General features: G+C 43.1%; 1 protein-coding gene across 2 annotated transcripts in view; it reads right to left on the bottom strand.

Moving 5' to 3' along the window:
* Positions 1–12,487, bottom strand: part of JARID2 (jumonji and AT-rich interaction domain containing 2) — a 213,508-nt gene that overhangs the window by 16,135 nt on the left and 184,886 nt on the right. For both annotated transcript variants that reach the window (XM_030966482.1, XM_030966488.1), the window contains 5 exons: positions 11,114–12,131; positions 6,710–7,212; positions 1,454–1,546; positions 898–1,016; positions 694–764 (listed from right to left, as the gene is read on the bottom strand). In XM_030966482.1, the coding sequence (XP_030822342.1) occupies positions 694–764; positions 898–1,016; positions 1,454–1,546; positions 6,710–7,212; positions 11,114–12,131 (1,804 nt within the window). The remainder of the gene's footprint in view (positions 1–693; positions 765–897; positions 1,017–1,453; positions 1,547–6,709; positions 7,213–11,113; positions 12,132–12,487) is intronic.

Below are 12,487 nucleotides of genomic sequence, written 5' to 3'. Positions count from 1 at the left end.
CTTCCTATCAGAGTGAATAATTTACAGGGAGTAATTAAACAAATCCAGCATTTTCCACTAAGAAAATATCTATCAGCCAACTGCAGTGCCCTTGAATATGTTTGTCTTCTAATAGCTGTATAAAACTTTTATTCTTAGGAGAGTTCACAAATACCCATAATTAAAGCTCACTGCCATTGATCAGAGGCGGTTGCATCATGTTAAGCATTTCAACAGGTACCCTCTGTTTTCCGGCTGGTTTGTTCAGGCTCAACACCTGATCTCAAAAGGAGATTCCACTGTTTCTCCAGTGTTTCTTATCAGTAAACACTGCAGTGGTGTTTAGGCAGCTGGAGAATTTGTGTCAATTCATTCAGAATTGTGTCTGCTGCTTTTCCCAGTACTACAGACGACATTTTGCAAGTGTGGAAGTAGCACAGCTCTGTCCTGCCACACAAGAGCACTGATAGCCTGGCAAGAAGAAGCAAGGGATACTGCAGGTACAACTAGTTCCTCCCAGGAACAGGGTCTCAACTGCTCATTAATGCTTTATCTGCATGGCTGCCTTCACCCTTTAAATAGCACCTCCTACATACAACTGCACGTCTGCTCACTCAGCTGGGGAATAGGGGGGCAGGAAGAGGGAGAGGCATTTGGTGCCCAAAGCACCACACTCAGAGGACACTGACACCAGCAGAGAAGGGAGTTGCTTACCAGGCACAGCACCAAGATGTCGCAGGATGGATCCTGTATTATTAGGAAGGACTGTGAGGTTCCACCCATGCCTGTTTGGGGGGTGACACACAGGGAGACACAGTCAGTGCACATTCCCAACGCCAACACCCCCAGTGACAAGCTGCCCTGCTGGGCTCTGCTCAGGAGTGAGGCAAACAAAGAGGATGGATTTGGGGATCTTACCTTGAAAATGGTTCAGATTTTCCCACAGGAAAACCACTCCCGTGGGTGTTGGTATCTACTTTTCCACAATGCACTGCTACATGGCAATCCTTCTGTTCCACTATCCGCCAGTATTCTTGCTGTGGTAAGAGAAAGCAGCAAAGCATTTTAAATTCGCCGAACAAGGTATCCCTCATTAAAATATAAAGCCCAGAAATTTACAAGGCTTTCATGACCTCAGTGTAATTCAACATAAACTACAGCTTAAAAGTAAGAATATAAATAATTGAAAGTCACAATATGGCAGGCAAAATTTATATCCTCTTGGTTTCTGTGTTTCAGCACATGTCAGATTAAGAATTCTTTCTCTTCCTCAGCTCATCAATACCTTTATTTTAAAATGTTCAAAAAATTTTAAAAATTAAGAATCAGCAACGTCTATTTAACCATCTTTTTAAAATTCTAAACTAGACAGCCTTAAACTGATTAGAGAAATGCTTGAAAATCAACTATCCTGAATCCCCATACTCAAGTGCCCTGAAACAAAAACGTTTACCACCCCTTGTGCTGGCCTCACCTCTACTTCAGCTACTGTAGGCTCCTTTGTGAAGCACATGTTCATGATGTTTCTTGCTGTTCGGTAGAAGGTTGTTAAAGAAACAGACCTACCCTGTGGAAAAATTAAATAAAATTAAAAGTGAAAATGAAAAAACAACCCTACTTTTCCCCATGGCCTCACTCTTTTCCTTACAGGCTCGATCCCAGGTGATAACAGAGGGAAAGAGGATGAAGTCTTCAGAAGAGGTATGGGTCTAAAGCTCATTTTGTTGCTGAGAGAAAATACCTCAGAAGATACAGAAATTCAATCACATGACCTTCCCAAACCCACCATGTATAAAGGCCAACTGAATGTTCCCAGAAGAAACACTGCTTTGTCCAGCACAACACTTGGTGTTTGATAAATACAGAGGATGGACATGGCCCAGCTCCCTATAACAGGTTGCAATGAACCCAGTATGCACCCAGTCAAAATTTACTTTATCCAGTAATGTACAGCAATTTATATTATCCAATACATTATCCAGGAACCACATAGCCATGCTCTTTATGTACAAAGAGCAGGTGAAAAAAGACTTAGAAAGTTCACAGAAATGCTCAGCATCAAATGTTGTATGTGGTGGAAGAGACTCACAAAAAGCAGAGTTTGCCAGGATTATTGTAATCACTTGCTTTCAAAAACTAGTTATGCTCATTTCAATAAAAGCAGTCCAAATACCAAGGAACCAAGCCCTGTTATTACAAAGTTAGAAAAAGGAAAACACAGTAAAATTGCTGAAAAAGTGCTTTCATTCTTGGTACTGCTGCAGGAGCCGTACAAGAAGAGGCTATGACTTGGTTTTCTGCTTGAGCTAGCCTCAAGTTTCCAGGCACCTGCTTTCCTGCACACCTACACCACCACAAGCTCTGGGAAGCATCATGCGATGGCTTTGGAGGCAAGAGCACGAGAACCCCCTTGCTCCTTTCTCAGCCCTGACATCACGGTGTGCCCAGACAGGAACACCTCTGTTGCCTCCTCTGCTCCAGGGCAGAAGGAGGACGCTGGGAAGCTGCATGCCAGGAGAGCTGGCAAGCCCCACACTTGGGCTGAGGGCACTGCTGCAGGCAGAGACAGCAGCACTCTGCAAACAGGGAGTACAAAATGTCTGTGCCCCCTCACCAGATCCACTCCTGCTCCTTCCCACTGTGCCCCCTGACTGCTCATCTGAGCAAGCACAGGCTTAACAACTCTGCATAAATGACTTTTATTATTTGGACTGTTACCTTTCTAGTTTTTCAATTATGAAACAGACCTGCCAAACCACTTCAGCCTTTTCTTGTGTTTAATTTATTTAATAACTATGTCCAAGAGTAAACTAGAAAGAACTATAAAAGCAGCTTTCCCCCACAGGCCAAGTCTATCACTCTGCTCATATGGTTGTAACGTTGTCACTTTTTAAATTGAATGCTGCATAATTAGCTTTAGCAAAAAAATAGTTTGTGAAATGCCCAAGGCCCAGGGCACTCTGCTTCCCATAAACTTCAGAGCTGGATTCTCTGTGATCCAATAAGCAATTTCCTTCATGTTTTAATGCCCTTGTGAATGGTTTATTGTGGCAGCCTTTTACAGCAAAACCTCTCGTAAAGCGCAGGGCCTGCACCAAGGCTCCGCCGCCACCGGCAGCAAACCAGCACTGCAGCAGCTGCCTCCTCTCAGGCCCCTGCCTCTTCCTCTCATCTTATGCAGAAAAACAAAATTAAGGCCTCATCTTCCAAGATTAGCCATGTCTTTCCATTTGTCAGATAGACAAGAAAGAAAATAGAAGTATATAGCAAGCTAGAAAACAGAAAGTGGAAAAGTGGAACACTTTAACCCTTTAAACTTGCATATACCCATTTCTTCCTCAGCCAAGAATTTGGCATCTTTTTAGTCTCCTAAAAACTTTAAAACAAATTAAATGGCTGAGGGTTGTCTGTTTGTGCTCTTTGGTTATTTTCTTTAATCTGAGGAATCTTGTAACATTTTCTGATGACAACACAGAAGATAATTTTAGATGTTTTAATGGAGCATTCTAACCAGAACACAAAATGAATTGCAGGGGAGCAAAATACCCTTTCCAACACCCTGAAAAGTATCTCAGCAGTTCAAAAACTGTCTTAGGAGATTCAAGCTACAAAGCACAGTCTCTGTTGCTGTGAGAAGAAGAGAGGAAGGTTCAAGAAAAGAAATTCCTATTTCCTCCCCTGATTCTTGTCAGGTCTGATGCAGGGGCCATGAGAGTCAACCCAGGGGGAGCATCACCACCACCACCAAGCCTGGAGGGAAGGCAGAGAGAAGGACACTGCAAAGCTCTGAATGGTGAAGACATTAAAGCAAACATAAATATGAGCTGAAACCAGAGATTTCACAATAGCCACAGGTGGAAAGGAGAGGCTCCTATTAAGTGGAGTATGAAAATGCCAAGTCTCTGGGTGAAGAGAGTTCAGCACAGAATTTCCATGACTGTTTATGGGAGGGCTGGCAAAACTTGCATTGTGATTTCTTCTGTGCGTCCCTCTAATGAGTCTGCTAATATGCCTTCAGTTTGTTCTGTATGGAAACAAATGTCAGCACCAGTAAAGATTTTTAAAATATTTTCAGAGCTAAAACTGGGGAAAGAAGTGTGAAAATCTTGCATCAGATGCTGCTTTGATGTCAGCAGTTTACTTCACACACTTAGAAATGACAACATTTTAATCGTCAGGTAGAGAAACCACTTATTATAAGTAAAGCAAGCAAGCACAGCAGCCTGCAGCACACACTTAAAAGCACAGCAGGCCTCACAGCCTGGGAAGGAGAGACTGAAAATAATTTGGGAGTCCTGGCAGAAAGTCAGCCTAACACAAAGGAGATTGACTCTAACCTTGACATGTGATAGGGTGGTAACTGCTCCTGGAAGACTGGACGTCTCTTGCTAAAAACAGCTTGAGCATGTGCTGACTGCAGAAATTACTGTGAGAAATCCTAAATGTATGGCCTCTTCATAGTCTGAAGAACAGACTTTATGGCCTAAACTGGACTACAGCAAGATAATTATGATTTGCTCCCTCTAGTCCTCAAGATATTGACGTGGGCATTTTTCACATACGTGGGCTTGTTGTGCATTTTTTTTTGTTTTGTTTTATGTGTGTTTTTCATTTTTAATTAGAATTAGCAATGTGCTTTAAAAAGGAACCATTACAATCCCATCATATGTGGAAACTGTAACATGAGGGCAGGTTCTGTTAATGAAATTCAAATTTTCTCAGGAAGATGTTATTGGGTAAAGAACACTCCCCCATCCACACACACAGGATTAAAAGGCTTGTTCCATTAAATTCCATGAAGCACTCTCTGTTTACAACTGATGCCAGCACCACATTCTCTCAGTCTTTTAAAGCCTAGTGATGAACTACAGCAATTTTACATCTTGTGGGCTACCCTGGTGCATCAAGCTTAATGCATAATTTCTGTGTCTTGAGGCTTGCTCTAAGTGACATAACCAGTATTAATGCATTAGTCCTCCCACAGGGCTTTACCCTGAGTGCTGTGGAAATGAAGCTTCACTCCTCTCTCTGCACTCAGGCTGACCAGGTGTCCCACAGTGTGCCCCACAGCAGGGATCTCTCCAGAAACCCACCAGAGATTTGCTTCCCCCTGCCTTCCCCTCAGTCCATCACCTGTGACAGCAGCTCCCAGTCTCTGCACTACAGAGAACGTGGGATGGGATCAAAACAGACACTTCCCAGTGTCTGGGAAGCTGCTGGTACCACAGTGGACAACCCAGGGCATTCTCTGAGTGGCTCCATGTGCTGCAGCTGCTTTGGTGGGTGGGGAGAGTCCCCATCCACGGGCTCAATGATGCTTCTCTCTAACAGTCTCCATGCTCAGGACAGAAGTATTTCTACCTGATATTGTCAGACTCAGACAGGGTCTGATGCTGCCCCTACTGCCAGCACATTTTTTGGTGACCAAGCAGAAATTCTGGGAGCTCTCTGCGCCTTTTGGGGTAAAGGCCTGGTACTCAGCAGACACAGACTAGTTATACCAGCTACACTTTGCTTGCTTGCTTTTTTTTACTTCCTAAATCCAACTGGGATACTTCTCACAAATCCCAATCTTGCTTTGTATCTACTGAACTTTGAAAAGGGATTTGCACTGGAAAAGAAACAAAAGGCATTCCCCCGCTAAGTTTGAGGCTGTTCACGCAGCAGTCCAAGTAAGGTTTATCAAGCTGTTCATTTAACCATCATTAAGCACAGGATATTAAGCACAGAAATGCCACCTCACTATTCACAGAAGCTGCTGTCATTAGATAAGCTTCTCTCCAAGTGCAGCATGGCAAAGAGATTTCTTTTCAAAGGTGGGATTGAGGCCAGAGTCCCCAGTAAATCGAATTTTTGGGCTGATAAATCATAACAGGCTGCAAAAGAAAACTGAAGCAGGCTTTTAAAGCCCAAGTCCTGAGCTCATGCAGTCCCTAAATAGCTTAACAATAAGTCATTTTAGGCTATCTGGCTTCATTTCCTGGTGATGGAAGTGAGATTGGAAGGGGAAGAACAGCATATTCTTTTACTGGGCACGGACACTCAATGCTATATTTCTCTCAGAGTGCAGCTACACCATTTAACTCAACTCAAAATTGCACAGTGAGTTGCAGCGCCAAGTCCTGCTCCAGAGCAGGAGACTGCCAAGTAAAATACAGTGAAAGAGTCAGCATTCCTTTGTAAATGGATGTACTTGGTATGTGGAGGACTGAGCAGCCATGTGACTGTTAGTGCTGAGCAAAGTCTGGCATTGTGGATGAAAATATTGTTTGCATTTCAATTTGCCCTTTCTAAATGTAGTAGTATTTCTAGCAATGTTCGTTTTGATGTGCAGCACTACTTCACTCAACAAGAGATTTGCAAAAGCAGGAATGAGAAAGCAGAACATTACTTTAAATGACACTAGAAAATCAAAATCTGTGTCTGCAAGGATAATTGGGCAGAGGTATTCAGGGAGCCTCTCACAAGGAGATGAACGGGGCCAGAGCCCAGTGCATCTTGTTATGACAATAATGCCTCCCAGCTTTTCCAGACATCCTGCAAGAGCCAGGCATACCAGGATAAAGCCACCAGACTGCCTGGCCATGAGAACCATGATACCTGCTGCCTCAGGGATGCCACTGCAACCCATCACAGCTCCCCTCAGCCAGCTGGGCGTGCACCCACACACCACTCACACAACAGCACCACCAGCTCTACAGAACAGCTGGGGCAGAGCCAGGCTCATTACCTTGTATATACACTTGTGTAAGTCGCTAAGAACTCCCTCCTCCTCCTCCTCCTCGTCCTCCTTCGTGGTCTCCTTTTCCTGAGCAAAGAGCCGCCGCCTGCCCGTCTTCAGCGGGACATCGACCTCTTTTAACTTGTTGCGGAAGCCATTTTTGTGAACCACGCCATTGATGAGTCCATTTTTGGGCTCAAACCGGGGCAAGGAATGGAACTTGTAGGCATTCTCTGAATGTCCCTCCAAAGGTCCTTTCCTCTTCTCCAGGATTTCCTTTTCCAGCAAGACCTCCTTCTCCAGTTTCTTGTGCTCCTCAGGGGAGAGGGAGTCATAGGAGAGCAAGTACTGGCAGTAGGCTTCTTGTAGCTTGGCCAGCCTGTCCTGTGCAGTTTTGGGGATGCGCAGCATGTCTGCCAGCTTGTTCCATTTCTTGAGGTCAGTCACTTGCTGCATCCCCCCCATCTCGTTGATCAGCTGGACGAAGCAGGCCAGGTCGAGCTCGCAGCCTCCTGGGGTGCACATGTGCCAGGCAGCAGAGGAAGGGAAAGAGAAACACAGGAGTAGATTAGGATTAGATTAGCTGTGGGCAGTTCATGCCAAATGTGCCACCAGGCTGGGCACACAGGGGACGTGAGAGCTCCAGGCACCTGGGCACCAGAGCAGGATTGTCCCTCTCTTGTATGCCTCCTGCTAAAGAGAATCACACACCACTGTTTTGCCAGCTTAATTTATTCACAGGCTGTATTCTGCTACTTGCAGCAGCCTTCCCTGTGATTCTGTTTGCTCTCCTCCTTGAGTTTCATGCTCTTCTTTTCTCAGAGCACCTCAAGATATCTCCTTGACATGCATCTGTGCCCTGGTCATTACCCAGTGGCTGGGCAGATGAGGGCTGCCCATCTCTGTAAAAGCCCACACACCCTCACCCACCACCAGTCCCACATCTGGTTCATACCAGGAATAAACAAAACCAGTGTCAAGCTGGGGTACTGACCATCAGAAAGACAAATACCTATCCTTTCTGGAGGTGAAATAACAATTATCTAATATCTGCACAACACCTTGAATGAAGTTAGTATTCAAAAGGAGCACATTACTAATTTCACTACAGGTAATAAAATCCATATAAAACACAAAGGGAGGCAAGGGGTTGTTTGGAGTTGGAGCCTGCAACTGCATAAAAAGTTCCAGACACATTATTCTTCCAGTCTGAGGCCATCCATATTTTTTACTCCATTCTGGTTATGTATGTTTTAAGATGACTAGCACGTTTCACACTCCAGTCAAAAAAAAAAAAAACCACAAACTTCAGCATAAAAAGCAGCCAAATGGATGAGGAACAATAAAAGAAACATCATAAATACTCTGAAAGCACAGAAATAAATCATCAGTGGAAAGAGTGAAGAGACAGCCCAAAGACCACCTACAATTCAACAGGGTGCTGTTCAAGGGAAAAAGAGAATTAATACAAAACCACCATCAACATCTCTGCCGCCACACTGTCTCCCCTCTGCCTTTGAGAAAAGTAAAGAATCATCATGCCATAGCCACTCCAGAGCACTCAGAAATGCTACTGCAACAGAGAAGGGCAAGAAGCAATATTATTGTAAATATTTACAGTAGGATGCACAGTTACATCATCTTAACTCATATCATCTTGCCATATTGCTTTTTTCAAACTACCCTGTGCTGCATTTCTACTGCCCACACAGCACAAGGCAAAGGTGTCTGGCTGCAGACAAAACCAAGCATAAGGCTTTGAGTAGAATCTAAGGGTGGAGGCAGGACCACGAGGTAGCAAATTTATCCTATTTAGTACATTTGGGAATAGGGTGGGGGAGGTTTTAAGCAAGTCTTGAAGCTGAGAAAAAGTAAATACCATGGGAAGAAAAAACAAAATGAGTTTGAAAAGTTTTCTTTCTTTCCTCTTTAATCTTCCATACATAACATAATATAAACATAACTTTCAAGATGGCTTCTGTTACTTTTTTGGTCAGTGGTTTCTACATGCAAGCCACAAATAAGCTGAAGGCGGAACTCAAGATATGGCTTTCCATGCCAACAGATTCAGCAATCTACATAAAGTTGGGTAACATACTCCCAAACTTGGAAAGAAGTGTGGCCCAAATTTACCACTATATGTTTTCTCCAGCACACACTCAGTTTAAGGTCCTAGTTTCAGCACTGTTGAAAATTCAATTTTCTCCTGCATCATGGAATGATCACTCATAATCACTCTGCAATATTAGAGCTCGAGTAGCACTTCATTCAACCAGAGCCTACAGCTAAGGTTTGCAAAATGCTCTCAATTATAATTCCATTTCACACAGTCATAAGTTTTGGAAGCATTTATATCTCAGACTGATGTTTTCCAGGATTGACCTAAGCTTGCTGTTTAAACTTTCCTTGAAAGAATAAAAAAAAAAAAAAAAAAGGAAAAATGACAAAAAAGGAGTTCTTTAAAAGCACCTATAGCAAAATGACTTAAATAGGAGATCTGGCACATTGTGCAGTAGCAGTGTTTAACTTTTTTTTTTTCTAATTGCCTTAATTTCCCTAAGTTAGGAATACTTTTAAATTGCTTAGTGAGCAAGCTCATTTTAAAAAAGAAAATTTTAAATCTTCAGGTATGCATTTAATACCAAAAGCTGGCACTACACAAGCCATTGGCAAAAGTCCCACTTACTTCAATGGAAATGTGATTTGGCCTGGAGAGAAGGGCTATCTATGCATGTCTACTTAAATAAGCGTGCATTTATCACCACAGGTTATTTTATATGTTTCCTGACAAAACCAACAGATTTTTCCTCTTTGTGCACTGATGATCTCCAGCTTATTTTCTCCATTTTGTTTTTGATTTTAAACACAAAATAGGTAGGAAATTAACTGCAGAAAGGATACATAGGATGCAAATTTGTAAGAGACCACTGTTTGCTCTGGTTATATGGCACCCAGCAGAATAGAATCCTTGACTATTCATTAGGCTCTTAGGTGCTTAAATAATACAAATAATTAACAGTAATGCCATCTTAATGCCGAGTTAAGGTATTTCATTAAAAAGTTAACATTGTTCCAGGAGCGTTAATCGAGCTGTCTTGCACATTTTCTTCTCTCTCTTGCCAATGTAAATGTAATTCATTATTCTTTTCCATTAGCATACAACCATTGCATACATTAGGCATACAAAATGTTCATTTATTGCTGCTTGAGTGATTTTAATTTTCAGATTTCCTTGAATGTTTTTGCACGGCTACTGCAATATAGTGCTAAACTATCATTCCTCCTTCTTGAAACTTTGTTATTTCTCTGCTGTGCCCTGCATTGGCTCACCATAAAGTCTGCAATCATTTTGTGTGCTTTTATGCATTTTCCCTCACTTACCATATGTGATATAAAACAAAGTTTAAGAAGGAGGAGGCGGGGGAAGGAAGTGTTGTGAATCGTTTAAACAGAAAAGCGTCTCCTTTAATCCAACCAGCGCCAAAAGCTGCCTTGGGTCGGATAATGCCTCAAAAGCAAAACTCTAGCCTTGAGTTGCAACATGAAGGTTGTGTGAGCTTGTGACTCAAAACACCTCAAAAACAAAGGAAAGAACTTACAAAAATTAAAAACATGGGTTTCTTACTATGTGGTGCCTGCAAAGGCAGTAGAGATGGAGGTAGCTCATCCAATAGTTCATTTGTATGCTGCTGTTGTCATGTTTTAACAAACTATTGTCACATTTTTGTCACGTGCCATATCTGACAGCAGACCATAAACCAAGAATTCTGTTAAATAAGTGATTCTCACTCAGGCATTAGCCCTGGCAGACACCTGCTGGGAGAAATAATGAAACCTCCATTTTGCAATCAACTACATTTTACTGCCTATTCTTGACACTTAATGGTTGTTAAATGTCAGCAGGTCACTGCGAATTTGTGATTTTAAGTGTCTGAGTACCCAAACACAAGTCAGTTCTGAGATATTTTCTTTCACCTTTGGTTAAATGTTTTTAAAGGAAGAGGCGGGGAGAAAAATGCATTAAAGCCTGGCAGCATTACAACCTGTTAGGAAAACATCTTTGGAAAGGTCCAAAAAATATTCTGAAATAACTTTTAAAACAAGGCTATCAATATACATAGTCATACAACGCACATAAATAAAGAGCAGAGAAAGAAGAAGATTCTGAAATCTGAAGACCAAAGTCCCACAGAGCGATTTCTTTTTCCCCTGGAAAATGGCAATATGAAGTCACCCTGGAAGCTCTCTGACAACCTACCTGCATCGTGCCTGGCCAATGGAAAAAGAGAGAGTTTCAGAGCTCTGCAGAGTTACCTGAGCAGGGGTACGGTTAAGCATAAAGACAAACAGAGCATAAAGTCTACACGGACACTTAGAAGCAGCAGCAAAAGGCCAAGGAATCACAGCCCTTACCTATGAGTGGGAGTTCATCCATGGTAATGCCCTGAGATTTGAGGTGCTTCTTGATACAGGCCAGCCGCTGCACGTTGGGTCCCCAGCGCCTGCCTAGCTTGTGTATGTGCTGAATCTGTGTCACAAACCGCATTTCATCGTTTAGCTTGCACTCAGGTCTCCAGTCTGGAGGAGGAATCACCCTGCACATCCCATACTTCTCTACCTGAGCTCGGACTGACTCAATGTATATCAGTGGGTCATGAAATTCCTTGGTGGAGGGCCTAAGGATGGGAATCTCCCCCAGCATCCCCCACCCAGACTTACTACTGCCCTTTTCGTGCTTTCCCATTGAGTCTTGTGGCTTGTGCAAGGACTCCGCTTGAGAGGTAGAACGATTTTCACAGGAGGCATTTTCAGTTTTGCCATGTGCTTGTTTCCCTGGCGTACTCTTTCCAGCAGTGGCTCTTTTCGGCCTATTTCTTTCCAAACTCTTCTCTGGCACTTCCTTTCTAAGGTGTCCATTGAGCAAAGGCTTTTCTACTGCTGCCTTTTTGCTGGCAGCTTCTGCCAAGTTGACAGCCCCTTTCATTCTCTTGGTGGGCGACTGTATTTTGTCCATGTGATTCGTCTCTTCCAGCCTCCTCTTCGAGTTGCGCAGCCCCTCCCTTAACTGTCTCCCCACCTCCTTAGTGCATGTCTTTTGGTTCAACTTGCCATTGACTTTTACACCATTAACAGCGGTATTGTTAGACTTGGATGCTCCAAGGGATAGCACCTGTTTGCGGGTTTTTGCATTGCTACTTTCTATTTTCCCTGAGATTGTGTGGTTGACAGGTGAACTGGGTTTGTGGTGATTTAGTTTGGTTTCCTTGACCAGTTCTTTCTTGGCTTTGGTGTATGTGACAGTTCCCTTTGTCACTGTTGCAGTGTACTTCACAGTTTTGGACGGTGAAGGTCTGACTTCTCTCATCTTTTTGGCACTGGCTGCATTTGCACTCGGAGATGACATTCGAGTGACCCCGTTGACTTTAGAAACCTGAATTGCCAGAAGTGTTGTAGGAGGAGCAGAAGAAGGAAACACAAAACATAAAAGTAAATTAATAATGTGACCACTCAGCCCATCTCCCATTATCTGGACGACCATTTTCTGCAGTCCTGACTCCTGGCCCCATCATACAAGCTTCACATACTGGTTTGCACACAGGCAGGAGAGGGGACTAGGCATTTATAATAATAAAATTTAAAAATTGTTGGGTTTTTTTTAAATTTACCAGAAAGCCCCCAGTCTTGCTTTCACAGGGTACAAAGCCTCTGACATTAGGAGGTGCCTTGTTTGCACTACCCCTGTCCTTGTCTACCAGAAAGCTGTTATGGGATTAGGAACCACAGATA

Source organism: Camarhynchus parvulus, chromosome 2, assembly GCF_901933205.1.
Source record: "Camarhynchus parvulus chromosome 2, STF_HiC, whole genome shotgun sequence".
Lineage (NCBI taxonomy): Eukaryota > Metazoa > Chordata > Aves > Passeriformes > Thraupidae > Camarhynchus > Camarhynchus parvulus.
Note: the sequence above shows the minus strand (reverse complement) of the source record. Positions and strands in the feature narration are given on the sequence as shown.